This window comes from Bos mutus, chromosome 16, assembly GCF_027580195.1.
Source record: "Bos mutus isolate GX-2022 chromosome 16, NWIPB_WYAK_1.1, whole genome shotgun sequence".
NCBI classification, from domain to species: domain Eukaryota; kingdom Metazoa; phylum Chordata; class Mammalia; order Artiodactyla; family Bovidae; genus Bos; species Bos mutus.
Window position 1 is genome coordinate 49,311,807 of NC_091632.1, and position 26,551 is coordinate 49,338,357.

General features: G+C 44.5%; 2 protein-coding genes and 1 non-coding gene across 4 annotated transcripts in view; 1 reads left to right on the forward strand and 2 right to left on the reverse strand.

Moving 5' to 3' along the window:
- The window catches only part of NME7 (NME/NM23 family member 7), a 245,214-nt gene extending 245,074 nt beyond the window's left edge, over positions 1–140 (forward strand). For both annotated transcript variants that reach the window (XM_070385323.1, XM_005902373.2), the window contains exon 12: positions 1–140. In XM_070385323.1, the coding sequence (XP_070241424.1) occupies positions 1–33 (33 nt within the window). In that variant the 3' untranslated portion in view covers positions 34–140.
- Positions 101–25,650, reverse strand: ATP1B1 (ATPase Na+/K+ transporting subunit beta 1). The gene is made up of 6 exons (XM_005902374.2): positions 25,410–25,650; positions 20,933–21,061; positions 8,020–8,175; positions 6,104–6,288; positions 2,654–2,734; positions 101–1,526 (listed from the first exon to the last, which is right to left on the reverse strand). Exons 1-6 carry the CDS (start codon positions 25,504–25,506, stop codon positions 1,263–1,265), a joined length of 912 nt encoding a protein of 303 aa, XP_005902436.1. The 5' UTR covers positions 25,507–25,650; the 3' UTR covers positions 101–1,262.
- LOC138991342 (small nucleolar RNA SNORA66) lies at positions 11,594–11,726 on the reverse strand. Its single transcript, XR_011467361.1, has one exon. It is a non-coding gene; the product is annotated as a small nucleolar RNA SNORA66 (small nucleolar RNA).
- Positions 25,651–26,551: the final 901 nt, after the last annotated feature.

Sequence of the window (26,551 nt, forward strand, 5' to 3'; positions counted from 1 at the left end):
GTTCAGTATTTCTTCAAGATCTTGGATAACTAGCAGTGTAGAAAGTAAAGCAGTCACAGGTTGGGGCATTTAGACAAGAGTGAATCACGCACATGAGGAATGTGTTCATTCTTTTATTGTCCGTTGTTTTAACCTGACTGAATACAAGATCAACAAGAGCACTGTACTCCTGGCAATTATGACATATGTTAGAACATGGATTTTGCACTGTAGACAACAGTCAACATCAGTCTATGGGGTACTGCATTGCTTTTTATAAAGTCCAAAATAAAGATTTATTTTCAAACAAGTGACTTTGGTTTATTTCATACATTACACTTTTTCTTGCAGAAAAAAATAAAATTGTACAACTGCATAAATATAAAATTCTTCCACCATGAAAATGGTTAAAACATTCATAAAGACACAGCACCAGCATGTGATGCCTCCAGAGAAAGGAAAAAAGGAAAGTGAAAGAAAATGTACAAAGCAAATTAATCGGCCCTATCACTAGCCAAAGTGATGGGCGCTCCAGATCTCACCCACAGTTTCAGAACGGACCGGAGGACGGGGAGAGGGAAGTCAGGACGGCATTCAGTACAAAGCACAACACAACCCATCACCTCTGTGTGTTTCCATAGTGTCACTTAAAATTTAAAGGGCAGTTCCCCCATGACAGCCCACCCCACCCCCCACCCAGACCCAGGAAAAAAAAAAAAAGAAGACCTAACACCACAGGAAAAGACTATGGAGTGTGTTAAAAATGCTCATCGATGGGCCGTTACATCTGAAAGAGCCAAACCCAAAGAGGAAAAAAAAAAAAAAGTACCATGCCAGTTTTATTCCCATTGAATATTTACACCTTGGACAGCAAACCTTGCTCACATAGAGTAGAAAACGGATACGATAAAACATGGCTTGAAAAATGACCAGAGTGTGCACCTAGAGTACTGTACACTAAATGAAATACACAAGGCAGCAATACTTAGGGGCAGAAACACTGCTTACTACAGGTCAGTCATGGAATCATAATTTACAGTAAAAATGGGCACGTCCCAAGGCTCAATTTTTATTTTTTTCGTCATTTACAGTAGAATAAATATTTTGTTGCTATTGCTACACTTTAAATTTACATTCTAACCTATTAAATGCAGAAAGCTAGTGTAAAGCATATAGATTAAGTGTAGGTCCCATACGTATGACAGTTTGTTCAAGACTAGTAGGTTTTTGTATCTTTTTTTAAACTTTTTTAAATGGCTAGTGGGAAAGATGTGTGCTTGTGATCAGCTCTTAACTTCAATTTTTACATCAAAGCGTCCCTGAAAACGGTCTTTCTCACTGTACCCAATGTTCTCACCATACGCCTTACACTCTATGCGGATTTCAGTGTCCATGGTGAGGTTGGTGAACTGCACAGCCAGGAGAGGCTGCAGGTACTTGGGCTGCAGAAGCTTGCCGTAGTAGGGATAATACTGCAGAGGGAAACCAGGGTAGCCGCCCAGTCCAAAGTACTCTATGCTTCCAACTTTCTCCTTATCTTCGTCTCGCTAAAAAACCAGAGAGGGAATGAGATTTTAATGGCTCACATCCTGGGAATCACTATTTGTACTCACACACAAATGAGACTGTCAGTCCCACAAAGCTGTCTGCTAGAACACCATCAGTCATCCTCTAAGATGCCAGCTCAAACTCCTCCGGGAGGAGGGGAACATTAACCACTGGAGCATGTGCCACACCTAACATATACTATATTTGACACATATGCAGCCTAATCCATAGCAGCCTTGAGAAATGGTCCTCGAAGGAGACTGTGCTCATTGTACAAACGGGAAGCTGCAGCAGAGGCCAATTAAGCATTTCTTCAAGCTAACACAACCTTCTAGAAATAGAGCCAACACTGAAAGTCAGAAACTCTTCAGTATGGGTCCAGTGGATATTCTCAATGACATTATCTCTCAAATTTAACTATGTGCCTTGCATTTTCTTGTGTCCATTTCCTTTCTTGGTGCCAACATAAAATTGGACCTTTTGGAGATTCCTTTTATTCTACTTAAAGGAAATACACATTGATGGTTACCTTCATATTTTTATTTAAAAAAAAAAAAACAAGAAACAACTTTTCAGTGTAAAATTGTCAGTTGGAAAAAAAATGTTGGCCTCAAGTTTTTAACACAACATATAGGCTAGAGAAACATTTGTATGGGCTAATTCACCTCTCAGATCTTTAAACCAGTATCCCAAATGATTAAATTTGTTTCTTGTTCCAGTGGAAAAACTGACAGTTTTATTCTTGTTACATCTTATGGTTTTGTTAAGTTTTACCCAGCGTTGACTTCCCTGGTGGCTCAGACGGTAAAGCGTCTGTCTACAATGCGGGAGACCCGGGTTCGATCCCTGGGTTGGGAAGATCCCCTGGAGAAGGAAATGGCAATCCACTCCAGGACTATTGCCTGGAAAATCCCATGGACAGAGGAGCCTGGTAGGCTACAGTCCATGGGGTCGCAAAGAGTCGGACACGACTGAGCGACTTCACTTTCACCTACAACTCAATTGGCTGAGACTAATTCCTGGAAGCAGTGTTTCTTATTTCCAAGTTAAAATTTTACCTCTAATTTAAAACCATCTCATTTATTCTCCCCTCTCCCCCACCTACCCTCAGTAACTCAGATCTTACCTTGCCAGTGCACTGAACAGGCAGGACATACGGATTATACTTCATCACTGGGTAAGTCTCCAAGGACTCATTCTTGGGAGGCTAAAAATAAAACCCATGTTGGTCAGTAAGTCTGTAAATAATTTTTTTTATTTCTGAAAAAGAAAACTAAAACTTGTAGCCCAAACAAGTACACTTTTGTCAGCTGAAATAATAACCAAACACTTGAGGACAGCAGAATGAATGACTGCCCTAACCAATCTAGGAAAGGTCATTAAATTTCTTGAAAATAAATGCTCAACTTTTGTTCTAAATGGAACTTCTAATGGTAACCCATTATGTGCTCTATTCAAGAACACTGAAAAATAAGAGCCAACTCAGAAATAATCCTCTCTTCTCATTTGCTAAGATTAAAATTAGATGGAAAGGTGGGTTGACATTTCTGTTTTTATAAAACTGGGCTTTCCTCCCGAGCCATGAATAAATAATGCCATCCTTCTCCTTTAAGCATGCCTTCTTCAAGTAAGCTTTCCTTTTTTAAATCTCCAGTAGAGGCACTGTCATTTAAGTCCCAATTTTGTTAGGAAATTCCAGCATATAAAACAGATAAAGGTGGCGCTGCCCTAAAGTCTCGTAAAGGGGAGAATCCACTGAAGGGACCCACAGTACACTTTGAAAGTTACGGCTGAAGTGAAATACCCAGGGCCTGCCCTCCTACATCCCTGGCTCAAATCCACCTCATAAGACGAGTGAGGAACGTCTACTCCCTGGAACACAGCCACTTGCCTACTCACATCAGCAGAGCACGAGTCTTGACATGAGACGTAAACAGTCTAATCAGAGTTAGATAAAAGGGACAATTTTCTGTATCAGTAAGGGCCTTTTGGTACTATTGTTTTGGAATACAAAAAGATGATCATCTAGATTTAACTCTCTTGGAACTTTCTGCCAGCAATAGACTTATCTTTAAAATATGTCGAGAAAATGTTTACTAACAAAGTAGGTACTGGACTCTGTCTTTAGGGAGGAGGAATCAGGTACATGAAGTAAGACGTGGAGTCCTACAATCTCTATAATTGCAACAACAAGAGAGTTTGGGATTTGGGATGGGGTGCTAGTCAGAAAGTGGTGATGGGTAACCAAGGGGAGTCCAAAGCAGGGGGGCTTGCAGGGGAGACTGAAAAGTAAGAGTAGCTGAATTCATAACTTTAACAGAATATAAATATGCAGAGAGATGTGAATCATAACAGACTAGAAGTACTGCCTCTGTAGGGGACAAATATCATTCAGCATCTATAAAGAGAAAATACCAAAATACCAAAAAGATTCGAAGAGCAAAGATCACGATTAGTCCTTGGGACACACTGCACCAATTCCTTTCACTGCTAAGTAGCTGGTTTATCTTGGTGAAGAGCTTCCTAGCAATATGAACATCAACTCTGTGTGTGATGTAACGGCTCTCACCCTTTTTCTTCTATTATATCCTAGTCCAGACTTCCCTGGGGCTCAATCAGTAAAAAAAAATCTACCTGCAATGCAGGAGACCTGAGTTTGATCCCTGGGTCAGGAATATCCCCTGGAGAAGGAAATGGCAACCCAGTCCAGTATTCTTGCCTGGGAAATCCCATAGAGGAGCCTGGCAGGCTACAGTCCATGGGGTCGCAGAGAGTTGGTCACGGCTGAGTGACTAAACCACCACCATCCTAGTCTAAGTGAAAAGAAGATTTAAAATTCTGTTGAGCGATACATTTCTGTGGGCAATCCATCAAATCAGCCAGCCATCTACCCACTCATCTATTTTTTCCTCCTGTGGCAGTGAGGGGGTTTTGTTACATCCTTCGGTTATGGTAATAAAACTTTTCATCTCTACATTGACTTTTAAAAAATATTATTCATGGGTAACATTGTGGGGAAAAAAATAGCATGTAACAGAAAGTTGATGAACAAAAGAGCCAGATTCCAGAAGGAAGTAAGTTTGTTCATATAACTCTGTATACTGCAGTCAATTCCTATCAGAACCAAAACTACCCTTTTAATGGTGATATTCATATGCGCAAATGCAAGAAACCTTATGGAAGAATGCATGCTTAAGAGAAAAGGATGGCATTTTTAAATTCATGATCTGGGGGAGAGAATAAACTTAGCAATTGTATAAAAGCAGAGGTAACACCAATACAATTTTTCCTTCTAAAGAATTACTATCATCGCACTAAATAGAGGCAACTTGCCATTTTTTGGTGATCTCCAGGAATACTTACCTTTTAGGGGTTGCAATAATGGCAAAAACCAATGGCATTGTTATAAAAGTTCAACCTAGTATTCAACTAATTTTGCAATGAAATCTTTGTTCAATAAGAACAAAGTTTATTTCTGATGATCAGATCATTTTTTTCAAATTACCAGATACTTTTTTTAATATAAATTTATTTATTTTAATTGGAGGCTAATTACTTTACAATATTGTATTGGTTTTGCCATACATCAACATGAACCCACCATGGGTGTACATGTGTTCCCCATCTTGAACCCCCTTCCCACTTCCCTCCCTGTACCATCCCTCTGGGTCATCCCAGTGCACCAGCCCCAAGCATCCTGTATCCTGCATCAAACCTGGACTGGTGATTCATTTCATATATGATATTATACATGTTTGAATGCCATTCTCCCAAAACATCCCACCTTCTCCCTCTCCCACAGAGTCCAAAAGAGTGTTCTATACATCTGTGTCTCTTTCGCTGTCTCGCATACAGGGTTATCGTTACCATCTTTCTAAATTCCATATATATGCGTTAGTATACTGTATTGGTGTTTTTCTTTCTGGCTTACTTCACTCTGTATAATAGGCTCCAGTTTCATCCACCTCATTAGAATTGATTCAAATGTATTCTTTCTAATGGCTGAGTAATACTCCATTGTGTATATGTACCACAGCTTTCTTATCCATTCGTCTGCTGATGGACATCTAGGTTGCTTCCATGTCATGGCTATTATAAACAGTGCTGTGATGAACATTGGGGTACACGTGTCTCTTTCAATTCTGGTTTCCTCGGTGTGTATGCCCAGCAGCGGGAAATATATACTGTATACTGTGGCCCCTAGAGTACCAAAATCAGAGTCTGACTGTACAGGCAGGTAGGTTTTAAACTTAAGAGATACCTGTTTCTCTTTTTACTTTTAAAGAATTTATACAATTACATTATAGAAATGCAGAACAGGGCCACCGGACTGATGTCAGAATTTGACTCTGCCACATAGGACTTCTCTAACTTTAGGAAATAAGATTAATGACCTAACTCTAAGAATTTCAAGATGGCTACAGAGGTTTTCAATGTTACTCTACTGATGGGGCTTTAAAACTGTCACTGAGGACCCTTTAAAAACTCATTATAGTCTCTTCTTCTCATACCAATTAAGAACTACATTTAAGTATGAATGGCTCATTGAAATTCTGTGATTTAAAATATTACTTGCCTTAGGTTTGAAGCCCAGAACTCGGTTGAGCTTTATAATGACACATGGTTTGCCATCTTTGTAGCCGTAAGTTTCATCATTTATTCCAGAGCAATTTCCCAGCCATTCAAGCTTGAACCTGCAGACTTTTCGCTCTCCTTGTTCGTTGTTCAGTTCTCCTCGATCTTTGAGTTCGCTGGGCACATCTGAAAATGCAAATGCCATTTGCACATTGTACTGACAATTCCCTGAGCGTTACTGATATAGGACAGGGCTCTCTTCCTGTCACAATGACTGATTCTCAGACAGGGCTATCCTGCACTTACTGTATCGCCTGAATTAAGGAAAGATTCCCAGCAAGCCATCTCTCATCTCTCCACTGACCTTAAAAAGGTCTTTTTACCAAAAGCACCAGCCAGTACCTGACCTCACACCAAAACATCATAGTACTCGATAGAGCTTGATGAGCACGCACATGATGTCTGCTCTCTAGCAATATTTCTCTTCCTTTAAATAATGGATGACTCTGCTGTTTAGAAGACTGAAAGGAAACTGGATCTCTCTTCATGAGTAGCATTGTTTGCACCAGTCAGCATCAGCTGAGCTCAATAATGGGGATGTTATAATTAGAACACAAATTAAAAGGACTGCCAGTAATTTTCAGAACTAGAAGTTTCTTGACTGGGATTTCTTAGAGCTATGCTGCTAATGAACATGCTAAACAGTAAAAAGTGAACAGGAAAGAATTGTTTTTCCTTTTCAACCACCATTCAGGGTTTGAAAAAAAATTTTTTGAGTTTTTGCCTTTTAACACAGTTCTTATTAGCATTTGTTTGATGGGGAAAATTTATAGCTCTGTATTTTAAATTGAAAGCCTTAGGAAAAAATAAATGAAAATAAAATTCAAAGTTAAAGCATTCTGCAGGAAATTGATGCAAATACCATAAACTATGTATGTGTATGTATTTTTAAGTCCACAAATTAACTATTTTCCCTTCCAATAATAAAGTACCTCAGTTCAGTCCATCTCCTGAAAAGTGATTCACTCTATCATATAGGCCATTTAATTATTACAAAGTAAGATGAAAATCTCATTTAAATTCAAATGAGAAAAATTTCATGAAGATGTTTCTTTTAAATTACTAAATCCTTTCAAAATAACTTAAAATGACAATTTACCCCATATTACACAACCATCTGCCATATAAAGAACTGGAGTTGAATGGAATTAGAAAAACTGATTATCACCAAGTAACTCACAGAAGCATCTTATTTGTGATAGGTATGATAACAAAGCTAGGAAATTCATACTCCAGGGAGCAAGGGGGAGGATGTGTTTGTGTCAATGGCTTAATGAAACTAAGAGCTATTCTTTACGTTCATCAGTCATTCCCTTATCCAGATGCTTAGCTGCCCAAGATGTATTTCATTATCCATCCTGGCCAGGGTTTCTAAAATATACCCTGACCATAAACCCTCCTCCATCAGTTCAGTGTGGTTATAGCTGATCACACCAAAGGGTCATTTGGGTGAGAGAAGGTCCTGTGAACTCTTCTGTAGGGGCCAGGGGATTGGGGGGAGGGAGCGGGGCAGAAATCTGGAAATATAAGCAACTGTGTTTCTCAAAACCAATGTATGTAGGAGGATCAGAATTGTAGTATGGTCTTTGAGTCTGATCAGTGAACAGAGATGCCTGACAGTGTTCAAAACGCACCCTTTCAAGTAGGGGTTAAAGTACCATTTGCAGCTATACAGTTTCACTGTATCCAAGCCTAACCCATAAAGTCTTTCTGCTTTAAAAAACAAAACAGTTCCTCTCAATATAGTCAGAGTTAATCTTTTAAATACTTTAGGAGGATCTTTCAATCATTAAATACCAAATAGAAACAGGAGATCAGAATTAACCAATCACAATAATCCAAAACATGTCTACTTACTGCCACAATCTTCGAAAATCATATCATCCTTCTGGGCCGAATCTCTGTACTTCTTCAGGAAATTATCTATGTTATCCACATATGTCATATAGCTCTTGGGATCGTTAGGACGAAAGGCAATTTCAGTCTTTTGGATCTGAGGAATCTGTGTTAATCCTAGACCAGGTAGAAAGTTAGAAAAACAGAGAAAATCATGAGTGGGAAAGCAATCAACCATGATACTGCAGACTCTCCACGTGTAAAACATACTTTGCTAATGCATTCTGGCTAAAAAGAAACCATGAGTCCACCAAGATAAGCAGAAGCAGACTCTTCACATGTAAAACATATTTTGCTAATGCCTTCTAGCTAAAAAGAAAGGCTTTTGAGACTTCCCCAGTGGGTCCAGTGGTTAAGACTCCACCTTCCAATGCAGGGGCTGTAGGTTCAGTTCTGCAGTGTGCAGCCAAAAATTTTAAAAACTGGGTTAAATTCTCTCTTGTGTGAAATCCTTTCTCTGGCATTTAGGTTAAGTACATAAGTACCAATGATTGTGTCTTAAGATCAGATACCATATAAGTTCCCCAGCAACATTTCATGATAGACATACCTCTGTTTTATGAATGAAACACTTCTTGCACAGAAAGCTTAAGTACCTGGCCCACAGTCACATAGGAAGTGGTGGAACCAGAATTCCAACCCAGGCATACTGTACTCTAAAGCCTGTTCTCTTTCCAGTCTTCCTCTGTGCCCAAGTCAAAAAAAAAAAAAAATGCATTGCAAGCCAGTATCTCATGCAGATGATTCTTCCTTCCCTAACTGCACATAAGACTGAGCACAGAGGTCTTCCTCCATATTCCTTTTAATCAATGAACTTATGACCACTGAAAACTGCAGACTTAAGACTACTCAACAGAGACATATGAATCTTTTAACCTAAACTGGAGGAATACGGAATTTATGTGCTTCTCCAGCTTTCCATTCCAAACATTCTGAGCAAGTGCCAGACAGGGTAAAAACCAAAGTATGTATACCTTGGATTTCCACTCTTTAACAGACTTCTTAGATTCTTTAACTTCTAAAAGCCTCTGCCATTGACATGACTTCCTAGATAAACATTTGAGCAGAGCTACACAGCACTGTCTCAGACAGCGACTGGACAGTCAGTCACAACAGCATTCTATTCTAGGGCTGCAGATAAAATATAAAATGCACAGTTACACTTTAATTGCAGATAAACCATGAATAATGTTTTACACAAGTTATGTCTTACGTAAAACTGGGGACATACATAAAAAATTATTCATGGTTTACCTGAAGTTCACATTTAACTGGGCAGCCTGTATTTTTATTTGTTAATCTAGCAACCCTATATGAATCCCCAGTCCCAGACTTGCCCTCTTGGTGTTGAGCACAGAAGAAGCCTCATCATCACAGTCTTTCAGGGTAACCTCCATTGCTCTCACTTCGAGGCTTATTAAATGTGCAGCCTTCCCAGCTCTGCTGGGGACCTGCAAACTCCCCATCTCTAAGGGTGCAATGTGGGAATCTCTGCTTACCAAGCCTGAAGAGATCCTTAAGCACTCTTGGTTTGAGAACTACTGCTGTAGAGGATGAGAACCTGGGTGTGGCAGTCCTGACTCAATGACCTCATTAAAGCAGAAGTGATGACCAGAGGGTAGTAACCATTTGGTGGTTTAGTCACTAAGTCGTGTCTGACTCTTGCAACCCAATGGACTATAGTCTGCCAGGTTCCTCTGTCCATGGGATTCTCTGGAGTGGACTGACACTTCCTTTTCCAGGGGATCTTCCCGACCCAGGAATCGAACCATGTTCTCCTGCATCTCTCTGCAGGCAGATTCGTTACCAACTGAGCTACAAGGGAAGCCCATTTAGCAGCACCATTTGTGAGGCTTCAGACCAGGTTTCAGTAGGGTCTGGGCTAAATGACCCGTTATTTTTCCTCATCATTAATGATGGCTTTGCGCTTCAAAAGTAATTAAATAATGAGGCTGGGGAGAGCTCAGGGCTGAATGGGTAAGTTCTTCTGTGCCTGCAGTTACCTAGAGGCATGGAAATGATGAAGACGGAACGTGAGGGTCTGCAGCCAGGCAGAGAGGGTGCCCGAGACAAGCTACGAGTGACATCTCAGAAAGGAAAATGAAGAACCTGAAGAATTTCTGGGGGTAGGGGGAGTGTCAATGGTGATAAAAATGAGTCTAAAAGGGAAGAAGCAGGAAAAGACTCTTCCATTAAAAACAAAGGTTACTACAATTAAAACATTTTTTTATGATGTTCACAAACCATAGAAAATCATATGACTTAAGCAATTTAAATATACTCTAAAAAATGTTTTTCTGTTGACACATTATTAACTTAGAAAATGGGCATTGTGATTATTTATTGTACAAAAAAAGGCCACATGATAAAGACGATAGAGACCTACATGCAAATATACACAAACAAACAGACTGCCACTGGGACTGCCTGCCTGAGCTAGAGCAGTTGGCAGGGCACCTCCTGCTGAAATACAGAAAGTCTAGGAGGGAGGGTCGTTGCTGGTTTGCATTGTAAACAAGACATCTAAGTCAAGGTGACTCCCTGGACCCGGGGAAGAGCAGAGGCAGGCCCAGAGCTAGAGGTTTCACAGAACTCGGGGGGAGGGGACGTTCTCCTAATCCTGGAGTCAGGAGGGAACAGAAGAGCCTCAGGGACATTCACTGGTCTCCGGGGTCGGGTGGGGGGGCCACTGAGAAAGGCAGCGCACAGGGCGAGCAGAGCTCAGGCAAAAGCCCCTGAAGGTGTCAGGTACTCCGTGTGCCTGCACGGGGGTGGGCAGAAACAGACTAACATACGTGCACAGGGTTCAACAGTGTTTCCAGGCTTGGGCAAGAGAGGGGCGGGAGAGCAGTGGACAGACGAGAGAGAGGAGACCAACCGTCAGAAGCCGAGGAAGGAAGGAGGTGGGGAAGAACCGGCTGGCTGACTGCAAGGACATCAGCATGGTGAGTCAGTCACGGCAGTCGAGGTCTCTCTGCAGAGCGGTGACACAGCAAAACACAAAACACTAACAACGTCCGTGAGCCTGTGTGAGATTTGGGGCATCTCACCCAACAGTTCGAAAGGTCACGTTGAGAGCAAACATGGTGGCATCTGAATGGCGAGGGGAGGGTCACCCGGTCAGCGTTCCCTCTGGCCCAGCTTCAGCTCTCCTCCCCAGCAGTCTGCCTTGCACTTTCTGGCTGCGTCTGCATCTCTCTTCCCTGGCTATGCTACCTCCCAGGTGGTATGTGTGTACGAGTACAAGTGATGTACTTCTCCGGTTCTCCCAGAGAAGGAGAGCAAGAAGAGGAGGTGGGGTTCTGCAGAGAGCTGTCCTTTCCCTCTCAATGCCGAGTGCAGGGTCCCCACTATTAAACAGACCAGGTGATACGTGTGAGACCCCAAAGCATTAGCTCCTTTCACTCAGTGCTCTGGCTCTTTACTACCAAAAGGGCACGGCTAGTGAGTTCTTCAGCAGCCTGAGAGCTCTGGTGAAAACCAAATTCATGCCTATCCAGAGACTTGTACCAGACCCCGGTTTTTTTTTTTTTAATAATGTACCGGGACAGAGTAGACCACCTTGATAGCATCCAAGGCGAATCCATTTCTATCACCACAATTACTTTAGCAAACCTGGTTCCCCTCACTCGTACAACATCATGCAGAGCTAGTGATCGAGTCTGCACACCAGCAATTCTTATCAGAAACACTGCCGTTAGTCATCTGATTAATGAAAATACAGATATTATTATTACATGCACAATGGCACCACTGGCTCAGAAAAGAGTTATACACCACGGGTCTTGTATCCACCAAGTTCCAAGAGCCCAAATCCTTCAGAGAGCTTGGCTTATGATCAAGCCTGTATGTTACCATATGAGAGTCATGTAGATCAAATACACTTGGAGAATCTCTGTGTTCTGCATGGAGAAACATCACTGATGAAACCAAGGATGTAAGAGGTGAAGTGGACAGGTAAGCTTTGGGTCTTGCCATCCTGTGAGTTGCCCAGCTGGATAAGACCTTGGGCCAAAATTGGCAGATGGAGCCCAGGAACAACAGACCAACCCCCGGGGAGTGCAGCCACGTCTCGCTCTCTTCTATAGGTGAAACTTCCCCTCTGGAGTCTGCACAATCGTAGAACGTATAACTAATATAAGCCTTAGTGACTATCCTTTTAAGATACTCAACTTCTGATCTAAATGTTCCTTCCATAAAAGCATGAACCATTTGGGTTGAGGTCATGCAATCAGTTTCTCTCTCTAAACCCTAACCTATGGGAGCACACACATACATAATACACAAATATCCAGGAGGCCACCCCAGAGTCAAGTGTGGCTCTCGCCTCCTTGGTGTGTTCTTCAGCTCCCCTTCCTCATATTTCTGGAAGGCCCCTCACTCTCTCACCTACCACCTTTGCCTCTTCTCTTTTCTTTGTCTAGAATCTGCTAACCTGAAAATTTCTCTTCCTGGAAGCTATCAGAGAGCAATCCCCTGGACTGTTCTGTTCTGAATAATCTTAATTAGGAGAGTTCTCTGATGAGATTTTCTCTAAACCATTAGGAAAATTCCTAATAATTTCTCTAAAGCAATTAGATACTCAAAAGAAGAAGATGAAGGACCCTTGACCTGGTATCTAAATCCTTTAAACCATTTATATTATCAGACTAATTTTCCATTAGTCTGGGATAAAAAGGGATAGAACTGGATTTGGCAACTTCTTTATTTTCTTGGGGCTTCCTGGTGGCTCAGATGGTAAAGAATCTGCCTACAATGAGGGAGACCTGGGTTCGATCCCTGGTCAGGAATATCCCCTGGAGAAGGAAACAGCTACCCACTCCAGTATTCTGGTCTGGAGAATTCCATGGACAGAGGAGCCTGGTGGGCTACAATTGATAGGATCGCAAAGAGTCATCTTGAGTCCATAAGCAAATTTCTCAACCATGACCCTCTCCAAGGACTCCACAAATCCCTTCAGCTGTCCCTCTCCACAATGCTCACTCCTTACAATTGTTAGTTATAGCTCTGGATAAGGACAAGCTTTGTTTGCAGTAGTAACTCTCAGAGGCCAAAGACAGCAGAACACCCAATCACTGACTTGCAGTTTCAAATTATATTCTAGGAAACAGACCTAACCTTCTGCTTCTCCAGTCTTCTGAACTTGAACCTACATGAACCACACTAAGCTCTGGACAGCTTAGCCCTCAACTAATCATTTGCTGTAAATTACAGACTATTATCAAATAGAGTCACCTGAAAGGACTGAAATGAGAATCTGGATATGTGAAGCTTTAATATTTGGTTTTTAATTAGTATGTCAACTTCACATAAGATTTGAAGTTTAATTAAAAAAAAAAAAAAACTTTTGGCTTTACACTTGACTTTGAATTACATTGACCTCTTGGTTCCCCATTTGAATTACATTGACCTCTTCTTGGTTCCCCATTTCTTGAGAAACAAATAAGGAAAACACATCACCATGAACTTTAGTAGGGTTCACAGCAGGAGGGGTCAGGGGAAAGTAAAACAGGAAGGGAAAGGAAAGAGAAAAGAGGACTGTTTATTAAGAAAAGTATTTTGCTTCTAATTAGGTTTATAATGTAGCAAGCTTATAATTTCTCCATCTACTTACGAGTTTGAAGTATTTAAACTAGAATGCATTCATTTTAACCTTGCAAAGTTACTCAAAGGGAATTCCAAAGTACAGCTGCTTGTGCCTGTCATTTATTACAACCAATAAATTACTAGGCCAAATACCCTAAATAGGAATCACTTTTCACAGAAACCTCCAGAAGACAAAAAGTGCTTATAAAGGTAGCCTTGCGCATACTACATACATACTAGTCTCCTGAACATTCCAAGTAGAAAAGTAATTTTCCATTCAAAGAAAAAACTGGGAACGTGGTTTTATACACATAGTCATACAAATCTAGGTACACATAAATACACACATACATGGGCTTCCCTGGTGGCTCAGTGGTAAAAAACCTGCCTGCCAAGGCAGGATAGACAGGAGATGTGGGTTTGATCCCTGAGTCAGGAAGACCCCCTGGAGGAGGAAATGGCCACCCACTCCAGTATTCTTGCCTGGAACAATCCACGGATAGAGGAGCATGGCGGAGTACAGTGCATGGAGTCACAAAGAGCTGGACACTACTGAGTGCACACACACACATGCACGTGCGCGCACACACACACACACTCACACGTATTCCCCCTTCAAATGCCACTAGGTTATTTATGGGTTTTGATTGTTGCTTTTAATTTTTATGTTACCTATGCAGGATTAATATCAATTTACCTTACAAAAATACAATGAGGGCACAGGAGAAAAGGTGCCACTGTACTTTCTGGAAACCAGTCGCCTAAACCTCACCTTCTGCCTCTGATTCGCTTTCGACTGTGGCCTGCGATCAGCTGAAGTCAACCCCCTGCCTCTGGGCAGGTTCTCGTCTCCACCCTCCCCAACCCGCAAGAATCTCAAGAAGCTGCTCTCTTTGAAAAGTCTTAGAAAGATGGGTAGCTGGACTCTCTCTACAGCCTATTTGGGTGTTCAGTAACCCTCACTGTATGGAAATCTTTTCTCCTAAGTTAAATGGCATGCACATTGGTTGAAGGCTCTTCTCCATTTATGGAATTACCCTATATCATCAGATTTTTTTTTTTCCTATAGTTGTATAATCATCTTCAGGTGAGCAGAGAGAACTACTGATATTTAATTCAATGGCTCTATCTTAGACTATCTTAGGCTCTATCTTAGTGTTGGAGAAGACTCTTGAGAGTCCCTTGGACTGCAAGGAGATCCAACCAGTCCATTCTGAAAGAGATCAGCCCTGGAATTTCTTTGGAAGGAGTGATGCTAAAGCTGAAACTCCAGTACTTTGGCCACCTCATGTGAAGAGTTGACTCATTGGAAAAGACTCTGATGCTGGGAGGGATTGGGGGCAGGAGGAGAAGGGGACGCCAGAGGATGAGATGGCTGGATGGCATCGCTGACTCGATGGACATGAGTCTCAGTGAACTCCGGGAGTTGGTGATGGACAGGGAGGCCTGGCGAGCTGCAATTTATGGAGTCGCAAAGAGTCAGACACGACTGAGCGACTGATCTGATCTGATCTTAGACACACATGGAATTTCACAGGGACATAGCTTTAATATCTTGTATAGCTCATTATTATGCTTATTCTCAGTAAAATAAATAATAATCAGTTTTATAATGGAAAACTATAAATAATCAAATCTACCATATTAATGATGCTTTTTTTAATCCAAGGCCAAACTGATGAACAAGCACACACAGTATTTTGATTTTAGATACAAAATTTGTTAAGTGACCAATATCCTAAAATAAGACGCCGCATTGCACAGGATATCTGATGATGTCTACTCATGCATGTTATGTGGGGAAAGATACTTTGCTGGCTTTAAAGATACTTTAAAGCCACTAGGCAATACCCTCCCATTTCCCCTTTGTCTTCCCAGCTTCTCTCATCTTGTCTGTCAGATGAGCCATGAGGTCTGGAGATTACTAGAATGAGAGCAAAGAACAAGCACAGATAGCAAGTGCAACCCATCGTATTTCACCATAGACAGGGAGGTAGAAATGCAGGCTGAAGGTTGATGTCGTTTCCACCACCACCTTCCCCAAAAGAGAGTGGCAGAAAAGCCCGACATGAAGCTTCAGATTCATCTCCCCACTTCCATCTCCACCTCTGTGTGAAATTTGTTACCTGGTTCTATTCACCAGAGGTCTTTGCTCTGCTCAGTCATCTAAAATGAGCATATGAAGTAAGACACATTTTTTTCTGTGACTCCAAGAATGCTTTTAAGTTAATCAGTAGGCTTCCTGTGCACCTGAGCTGACATGATTAATCATACCTTTATCTTTAGACTAGAAGAAAAAGCACCCTGGGTGGGTGAATTGTGAAGGCGTAAGAGCCAGGCTCACTGACGAAGGGACCCTGGAGTTTGCTGTCCTCAACCCTTTACCAAACTACAAGTCTGGGTAGGTGCCCCTGGAAACCTTAGCGCCACCAATACCAACTCATCCATAGCCTCAGACTCCGGGAGCAGGCTGGCAGAACCCATGGGGGGAAGGGAGGAGAGGCAGGTGGGGGAACTGAGTGCCAGGTGGGGCTGGAGGGCAGCAGCTGTTTATCATATAAGCTCACAGATCAACAGAATCTAACGGAATGGCAGAAAAACACCTTGCTGGCACTCTGAAGTAACAATTCCCCCAAAGTATAAGGAAGCCAGATATGTCCAATTCCCCCTTTTGAAATTTAAGTGAAAGAGACTAAATACAGTGTGATAATAGTTTGGAAAGAAAAAAAAAGGAAATTCTGAGACTGACGTAATGACTTCTCAAGAAATCACTGGCATTACAGTGAGACTGGAATTCCAATGCCTTGACAAGATGTTTCCCAATCAAGGTCAAGTGGAGCCTGCTGGTGGTGGCAGTGTGGTCTGCTGGTCTCTGCCCACCCTGTTCCCCTGCCTCAATGCTGGCTACCATCTCACTGAAAATATGAGCCCTTTAAAATGAATTCTTCCTATCCTGTACTTCCCTGGTGGCTCAGATGGTAAAGCGTCTGCCTACAATGCAGGAGACCTGGGATCGATCCCTGGGTTGGGAAGATCTCCTGGAGAAGGAAATGGAAACCCACTCCAGTATTCTTGCCTGGAAAATCCCATGGATGGAGGAGCCTGGTGGGCTACAATCCATGGGGTCGCAAAGAGTCGGACACGACTGAGTGACTTCACTTAAATCACTTCCTACACTGAGCCATCTTTACATCAAAACAAAACAAAAACCTGCCCATAACTTAAGAGGAAGAGCACACATCCACACCTGCTCACCAGGAAGCAAGGCGGCTGGGGATCTCCCAGACCCCCTGACTAACACACGGTGACCTTCGTTTCGTGCCCCTGTGGCTCTGTGCGTGCAGGGCGGGGTGGACGAGGGATGGACGAGGGATGGAAGGGGAGACTTCTCCCTCACACCACTGGCCAGGCAGCAAAAAGCGCAGGGTCAAACCAGGGGCAGGCACAGTGAGTGTGCATGTGCATGTGGGCACGTGGGTGTGCCTGCTGCTCTCTCCTGCACGCTGACAACTGCGTCTCTCTCCAGACCCAACACCCTTAACCTGTGAGAAGAGATGCCACTGACCACTGCTGAGGATCTTCTTAAGAGGGTCCCCCAGGGAGGAAAGCTTGGCAGGGGTGAACCCAAAAGTGGGGGTATTTTAGAGGGAGAGGGTAGGACCACCACGATGCCACTTAAATGTACTTAACCATTTTTCTTAAACATGTTTCCTAACCCAGATTCTCCCACTCTCCATGGAAAGCTAAGACCCTATTGTTGTTGCTTAGGTGTTAAGTCCTACCCGACTCTTTGTGACCTCATGGACTCCATCAGGCTTCTCTGTCCATGGGATTTCCCAGGCAGGAATACTGGAGTGGGTTGCCATTCCCTTCTCCAGGGGATCTTCCTGACCAATGAAAATCTAAGTGTACAAAACATCCATGTTATATTATCCAAAGGCTGGAAATACTAAATTCAATATCCAAAAAGAAGACACTCTGCTTCCAGTGAAATGACAGGGCTATACAAAATAGAGGGACCTGTTAACAGCTACCATTTACCTAGTGCCATGAGGTTTGTGACTCTAAAGTACTATTCACTTTATATATATGTAGTATCTTTTTTAATCCTTAATCCCTATTTTATAGATAAGAAAACTGAGGCTTAGTGAGGTTAAGTACTGTGTGGAATGGTGGGATTGTGTCCAGTTCCACAGCCCCTGCTTATCCTTTTCAGGTCCGTTTTATTGGGAACTTATGTGTCATGGCTTGCGACCTCAGGAACTGTTCTCACGTTTAGGTTACGCAACATGCAACTGCCAACAGGTAACCATTTTTTGACCCACCAAAATAGCAAATTAATATGTTTCAACATAAAATCTCAGCAGCCCTTGCCTTCCAGGCTGAGTAGGCACTTCTGTTTTAATATCACACAGCAACACAACTTTGTAAGGAATATTATAACCACCTATGGCCACAACTGGTCAGGGCAAGAAACTGTACGTTATCTATTTTTTTCTACATTTTTCTTCTGTTTAAAGATTTATTCCTTGCCCTGAGACTTTTGTGTTTAGCCCCGCAGCTTGTCCAGTATTACAGACAAATAGACGCAAATGTTCTGTACAATTGCTGCTGCTTAATTTGGCCACATTCACACACGTTATTTAGAAGAGATCTGATGACAAGGTATTCCAGTGTGAAACGGGCAGTCAAACCTCAGTCTGGTCAGGTTTGTCTTCATGACTCAAGTTCAGTTAATAATAGCATTAATAAGTCTTTACATCTTTAAATAACAGACCACCTCTTTCACACTCACTAAGTTCATTTGACTTAAATATACACTTTCCCCCCTTTAACGGTCATGAAAACAGAGGCTTAAATACATTAATTTGAAGTCAAAAATTTTGCCAGTGTTTCTATACAGTCCATCAGTCTGTGGCCTGAGAAATAGTTATTGCCTACCAAAAATATAAATTCTTAAGATGTGTTAAAGAGAGCCCGGAGGGTCCTTCAGAGCACTCAGGGAGAGTCCACAGGCTGTGCTTCTCGATTCTCAGCAGCGAGTGTCCTGCCGACCCGGCCACCTCGCTCAAAGGCCACTATCACTTTCAAATGAATGTTATGTCCCTTGAAAAGCTGAGGTTTGTAAAAGGAAGCTTGGCCTAGCCTCTACTGGCAAGATGATGGGTGAGGAAAAGGAGAGACAGCGAAACGGCAAAGAACTTGGGGGGGTGTGGAAGGGGGTGGGATGGAGGGCTGAGGAGGACTCTTCCTGTGACTCAGACCGAAGGACAGGAATGCATATTTCCAAGATGAGCCACCGGCATTCCTCTGGAGAAGTGACTGTTTGTCAGGTCAGTCCAACTGCTGTGAGGACACTAAATATAGGTACTCAGAACACGTCTTTTAGGAAGGGGCTGGAAGGAAGGGGAGGGAGGGAAATGCAAGGTCATTTGTAAGCCCTTACTTCAAAGGGCTGGCTCTTTGACTATTTCTTTTTGAAAGTGAAACTTCCCTTTCTGAAGAGACCATGAAGAATACTTTTAATTTTATTACGGATTGACTCCACAAAGGTTAAATACTCAAGGGCCAGTTTTTAAACTGGAAATTTTCTTTAGGAAATTAAAGAAAATGCTTGACTTTGTTGTCACCTTGAGTATAAGAATTGTTAGAAAATGGCATCATGATTGAAAATTAGCTTTTAAATGGCAAAAAAAAAAAAGGAAGTCTACAAAGATTTAGAATTATGACTGCTAATGCTACCATAAAAGCTGAAGCAGACATGAATGTTAAAAGACACACCATGCTTGACTGTCACAAAAGCCAGTGTCCAACATGTTTACTTAAGATCCTACATTTCTCTGTACAAACCTGAATTCTCACCTCAACCTTTCCACAGACCCACCTCTTTGAGGAAACAGTTGTCATAAACTGTGAATTATTTAGCAGGTTTAAGTCATTTTATATACTTACATGTTCTCTTTTTGTCATTTCCCAAATCCCCTAGATCTAAATTTATCTGTAAATATTTAGGATTTTTCTGACAGTAGAGGACTATTTGACTTGGGGCTAACAAGGAGTGTTTTCCAGCTCCATATTCTGAAGACTTTCTTCTGAGAGTCCTTCTCAGGCCCAAGGAGGAGGTGGACATGACAAGCTTGTGACTGGCAGCCACACTTGATCAAGGCCGCTCAGTCCCATGAAGACAGCCTCGAAACTGTCACCTCAATACAGCTGTTAGTAAACCGTTGCCCGGGGAAAGTGGAGACGGGACACGTCACCGCCACCCCTGGTGGCAGCCTCAAGGTCACTGACCATGTGAGAACCTGGAAGTTATGCAACATTTCCTCTCTGGAGGCCTCCTGACAATGACTTTTAGACCAGCCAGACAGTACAATCACTAACAGAATAATCGAGTGTGCTGGCTCTGCGGTCTCGTCCTTGTGTCAGTGTCAGGCAAAAGGGCAGTGGGACACCCCAGGGTTTAGTGACCGCCGAGGATACACTTGCCTACAGGGCAGGTCACTCTACAGTGACTGCATTCACGTCACAGCAGGGCTCTCATGTGGCAGCCTGCACTTCTCCATGATAAGCTCTTTGTGGCCCCAAGTTTTCAGAGCTAAAGGAGACAGCTACTTAACCTACAAAGGGGGCCCAGAAAGCCAGTAAATAAGATGCCTACTAAACAAACAGACATAAATATTGGAGTGAAGAGAGTGTGCCTTGTTGAAGGTCAAGCTGCCCGTCAAGAACAGGTGAAAGAATGGACTCCTGAAGTCAGGACTCCCCTCCCTGGGAGTTGGTGGCCATTTCAGGGCGTCTCATCATCCCTAAAAATAAATTAACCTTTAAAAACGAGAGCCAAAGTGGTTTTTTAAAGGATTTATCTGAGTCATAGTCCCCTCAAGCAAGCGAAAAATGTGTGTGAGCTGGAAAGGCCCCATAACAAGCCCACTAACCAACCCCTTGGGTGTGAGGGACAATGAGAGCAAGGCTCCGGTCAGAGTCACAGAGCAGGTGAGCACCAGACTGGATAAAGGACCAGGGCTCTTTTCCCTCCCAGCAGAGCTGGGAAAGATGTCTGCAACCCCAGCAGCATTGCCTGCAATGCAGGTAGGAGAGCTGGCTGCAAGAGACACAGTCCCCATTTTTTCTTCCCAAGCTGGCTTTGCAACCACGTGTCAGACAAATGTTCAGAAGAATGTGCTCAGAAAATACAACTATTGTTGGCAGAAGTGTTATATCAGTTGCGAAAGTGACCCTTCTTTTACTTCCAGAAGAAAACTGAACATATTTACATTCATTTTACCTGGTGGGGCCACTCGGTCCTGATATGTGGGCTTAAATTCACTGATGGTGAGCAGCATCACTTGGATGGTTCCGATGAAGATGCCCGCCAGGCAGCCATAAAAAATTACGTAGAATAGAAGGATCTTAACTGCAAGGAGAACAGACAGAAATAAAAAAGGCTATGAAGCAGTCCTGTGCTCAGAATGCAGGGCGAACCTTGCCGGAGATGACTGGATTTCCTTCCTGGCTTCCCCTCTAAGCTGTGTCTTCAGAGTCTCCTTTCCCAATCTTGATCAAGAGTCTGCACCTCACTCCCAGACTCCCAGACTGTGGGGCAAAAACAGGGGGACAGGCAGCCCTCCATTATAATGTATCTGTGTTGCAGGATGGTTAAGGGTAGGATGAATATTCAACGAGAACTAATATTCTTTAGGAAATACTTTTATTCTCTAAATTTAAAAAAAGAACAGTCATGAAGATCATCAATAAAACCTAGAGCTGTGTTTGTGTGCTTATGCAATGCCTTTCAAATATGACAATATACTCCCTTAGAGAACGATGTTTCCTTTGCTTGCTTATCCCTTGACATTCCAACACTACAATCCAGGCCCTGATGCTTCTCCAAACATTCGAATGCCCGTGAGTTTTTATGCTGAGAAAGAGTGATGAATGCTGAGCAAGCTGGTGAAGCTCTCTTGACCAAGTACACCCTCTTTCCTTTTGGGGCACCAAACAAGGGGGGACAAAAGAAAAAAGAAGGAACTGCTATGGTAAAATGGCAAGTAGAAATTTTTATTTCATCTTCTGACTGGACTCAGATTAAGGACTGATAAAACTGACTTCTCTTCTTCCCATAGTTCACAGGATAACAGAATGGAAGCTGAAATAGCTGCAAAAGCCAAAATAAAAAAAAACACCAAAAACCAAAAACAAAAACCCAAAAAACAAACCTTGAAGCCCATGGACTGGAATGAAGGTATCAGTTACCAGTTTACAGGGATTATCTCCCAGATTAGCCGCATAGTAACAGGCTGTACTAGGCATCGCCGGGCAGCCCTGTGCCAGCCAAACACTCAGTGTGAAGGCAGCAGTGGGAACGGGGTTATCAAGTCTGAAACATGACTGCACAAAGGGGCCTTAAGTTACTTCTCAAAATGCTCAGATTCCTGCAGTAAAAGCTGGGGTCCTTGGGAAAAAGAAATAGAACAAAAGTATTATTGAAGTGTGTGTGTATGTGTGTGAAGGAGGTCAGGAGGGAGTGGGTTCACTGTGGCTAGAATTAGCCAGGTTTGCCTTCTGTGTATACTTCAAAGCTCAACTTTTCTATCAGCGATAAATAGTTCAGGGGAAATGATACTCTAGAGTTGTTAAAACAAGCAAAATCCACATAAAACCATACGAAAAATGCTTCACCATAATCCTTTTTCTCCTCCATTTAAAAAAAAAAGGAAAAGAAGGAAATGGGCAAAGACCCACGCCAAGATAAGAAGAAATGAAAAGACTGTACAATCCAGAACTACAGCTGCCCAGCTCAATCCATGCCTCCCCGCAGGACAAGAGTTAAGTGCTGCATTCTGTATCCAGGCAGCAGTAGGCAAATGGCAAGGCTGTGACGTCAAGAGATCTGGAAAAATTTTCCAGTGAACGCTCCTAAGAGGTGCAGGAGCTGGTGTAACATGGTCAACGCGGTTCTCTGCTGCCCCCACCCTAGGCGCTTATAGCCTAACCACGGAAACGTTTAACACTCATTTCTGGGGCTCCAGATACCCGATTCTAATGACAGGAGGAGGTACAGAATTGAGGCTACGATTTGATTTAAAATACAAGTATGACTGGGGGAAAACAACTCATTTTGCAAGCACACTGATTCAATTTCAGGAGATACAGCCTCCCCTATCTGCCCAACACTGTACCCTCTGGGAATTGAGGGGTTCTCCACTTTTGTGCTGAGGTGTTACTGAGCACAGTCTCCACCGTCGGTGCTGTGAGGTCACTTGCTTCCAGTGGGCAAGGCAGGTGTGGTGGGGCGTAGGCACTGGTGCCAACACGCTGGCTCGAAAAGAAAAACCAGGCATATTGTACCAACCTGACAGGGTGGCGCAGAGGGTACACTTTAGACACTTTTTTTTCCTTTTGAAAAAATAGTTCTTCCTTTAAAAAAAAATATAAGTAATATAGAATAATTCCAATTAAAAAAAAAAAAAAGAGTACCCTTCAAAAGGTCATATGCAGAAGGGAAAATGGCATCTGGGCCCAGCGGTCAACATATACACCTACCAACGCCTGTATTAACTTAACAAAAAGGTAGACAGCACTGGGCGATTTGCGTGCTGCGCTCTCTCCAGCAGGTGACAGGCAAGGCTCTTGCGTCCATCTTGGTGAAAATCTACCTACAAGCAGAACTGAACCAAGGGCAACCTGCCCTGGTCTCAAGGGCATCCATGTTGGGCCCAGGACTGGAAAGGTGGCATTTTCTCCACAGGAAGACACGGCTGCTGCCGCCTTCTCTGTCTATGAGAGACGCTGTCATTTCTTATATGGCCAGAAAGGAGTAGACATACTACTGCAAAAGAAAAACTGGATTTCTTAGCCCAGCACCTCATCTGCACCTTGGAAAATGTAAGGAAAGATGAACCATAAGCATCAGTACTCACGTCTGCATTCATGATCAGTGTATCGACACCGCTGTAGGTAGTATCAAGACACAAACACCAACACACACACGCTTTCTCTCTCTCTCATATGGAGGTCCTGTCAGTTTACAGAACAAGTCGCTCCATACTGCCTTACCCTCTAAAACAAATATTATTCTGGAATTGGAATGAGGAAAGAAAGATGTTTTATGAGAGGGGAAAACTCTAGAGGGCCAATTTTACAATATGCCTAGAATCCATGCAGCCCCTAGCCCCTGCCGAAGCTGTGGTCAGATCATCGTGGTAGGAACCTCCAGTGAATCTGGGAGAAGGGGGCCCATCCTGCAGCGCACCCCTCAGACCTCACTCAAGTTACCAAGAGTCGCTGGGAGATGGCCCAGGCTGGGAGCTGCTCATTCCACAAACACCCTGAATTCTCCAGGCCTTCCCTTCCACGTTAAGAAAACACAGACAGCTATCATTCTGCATGAGAAACTATGGCAGTAACCCCACTGAAGAATACAGTCTTCCCAAAATAAAATATAAAATACAAGCTGTAAGCCATCGCCTTAAAGACGTGCATTCAACATGCTCAGGATACCTATGCTGGTATGGGATAAGATTTCACCTTGACTAACCTTGAAGTGTGATGCATTATTAACCCTTTACTTTTCAATCAAGAGAGACCCATTACAGGCTGCTTTTTTTTTCCCCTCTACAAGAATCGTACGTTCCAGGTTCTTCCATTTCAAAATGTCAGCCAAGCGCTATTTCCCTGACTCATTCTCCTGCCGATGCTCACAGAGCCTTCCAATCAGAAGAATCACATCAGCACCTACCCAGGGCTCCCTCAGTGGTTGCAGTGGCCGGGCTAGTGGTGTTGGTGATGGTGATGATGATATTAGAGAAGGAGGGGGCAGTGATGCAGGAGGGGGGAGTTCCCTCCCTCCTTCCTTCTCTCTTCCGCAGTCACGACTCATATTCAGATTTGCCTACAACTCTGCCCTTCAAAATGACCTTACCAAAAAAAAAAAAAAGTCACCCTTCCCGTGTAGAGAGGTAGAAGACAAGTAAGGTATCTAATTTGCAACGGAAAAAAAAAAAAAAATCTATCCAGCCAAGCAACAGGCTACTCAAAATCTTGTAAGATGACCTGTTTCTGCCTTTATGCTATTTATTTCTTACACCCAGGCACCGATTCTGCCTCTCTCTGTAGACCCTGAAAACAAACCGACTTTGCCATGTTTGCGGGCCAAGGCTCAGAAACGGAGTCCTGACACAGAGCTTCCAGGGCTGTTTCTGGGCTGTGATGACTCCAGGGTAGGTCATCGGTGGCGAGATTCTAGGTCTCGCTACGAAATACTGCAGTGTATGGATTCTGTCACCGCCGCCCCCCACCCCCGCCTTCTGAAGTACATATTTAGACTAGAAGATAGGTGCTATAATACACAAACTCTCCTGCATTCGATCCGATTTCCTTCCTGCGGTTCTCTCAGAGCCTCAAATTTCATTTTTAAGGACTTGGGACACGACTGTAAGGGAGAGACAGATCAACTCTCCCACCGCCGGACCGTTCCCCGGACGGAAGGGCTCCAGTGATGCTCAGATAGTCTACAACTGACCGAGACCGCCACAATCCACATAACGCTCTACCTGGCGAGCTCCCATCCCCGCCCGCGCCTATCCCGGGGACTCTGCATTCCGCACAGGGATGACAAGCCCGGGCCAGCGCTCACCACCCGAGCCCGCTGCGCCCTCGCCAGCGCGGAGAGCGCCGAGCGGTCCGCAGAGCCTGCGCGGGGGATGCGCCTACCCGGAAACACAAGGCGCTAGGGGGGCAAGAGCTGCGGACCCCGTACTTACACCAGCTGCCACCGGTCCTGCCCAAAAACTCCTTCTTCTCCGAGTTCCAGATAAATTTCTTCCAGCTGCCCTCCTCCTTGGCTTTTCCGCGGGCCATGGTGGCGGGTCAGCAGCTGCCGCAGGGACTGAAGATGGGTGACTGCGGCGTGCGCCCTCGCGTCCTCCCGGGCTGCCGCTCGGTGTTCCCGGCCTGGCTCTCCGCTGGCTGCACCCGCCGCTGGCGCTGCGGCTCTCTGAGTGCCAGACGCGCGGCGGAGAAGCAGAGTCAGGAGCGGCAGGAGGGGTAGGCGGCGGCGGCGGGGGCGGGGGCGGAGGGAGGAGGGAGGGACCGCGCACGCTGGGCGGCTCCGAGCCCCGCACCTATTGGTGGGCGCGCGGCCGCTCGCGGGCTCTCTTTGGTCCGCCACGCGCTCCTCTTGCCCTTTGGAGGTGGGCGCGGGGGAGGGAGTTCGGGGCCCGCAGATACGGCTCCCGCAGCCACCAGGGACGCCTGTACGGCCCCCACCTCCTATGACCTCTGCAGAAACAGACAGGGACAGGAGAAAGTCAGAAGGAAGGACGAACAAACGACTGCCGTCCGCCACGAGTCGAGAAATTGGCTGGGGCGCACGCCCTACCTTTACTATATACCGCGCGGGGCGGGGCCTGCGGCCCGAAGGGGCGGGCGCGGGGCTGGCACAAAGGAACGGCGCGGCGGCGGAGGCGCGAGGGGCGGGCTGGAGCCGGGGCGGGGAAACGGCGAGCCCGCAACCCCGCGCAGCCCCCTCCTCGATCCGGGCTGGGCACAGACCCGCCCTTCCGTACTGAGCTGCTCTGCACCTGCGTCGCCCGGCGCCCGGCAGGCGCTCGGGGTCCCCGGCCTCCCTCCGCCGCCGGTCCCACCCCTCCTAAGCCCTGGCTGGGTCGGGGAAGGTCACTCCCGGACGCCTGAGAGTCGGGGACTCTGCCCCGCTCCGCCCCGCCTCCCGGCTCCTGCACCTGCCGCCGGCTCCGCGCTCCCCGCCGCTGCGGTTGCAGTTCCGGCCCGTCCCTCTCCTTCCAGGCCAGCCCAGTCGGCCGCCCCGGCTCCTGACTGCCTCACTGTGCTCCTTGTGGGCGGCCTGAACCACCTCAAGCTGGACAATTGCCAAACCCACCCAGGG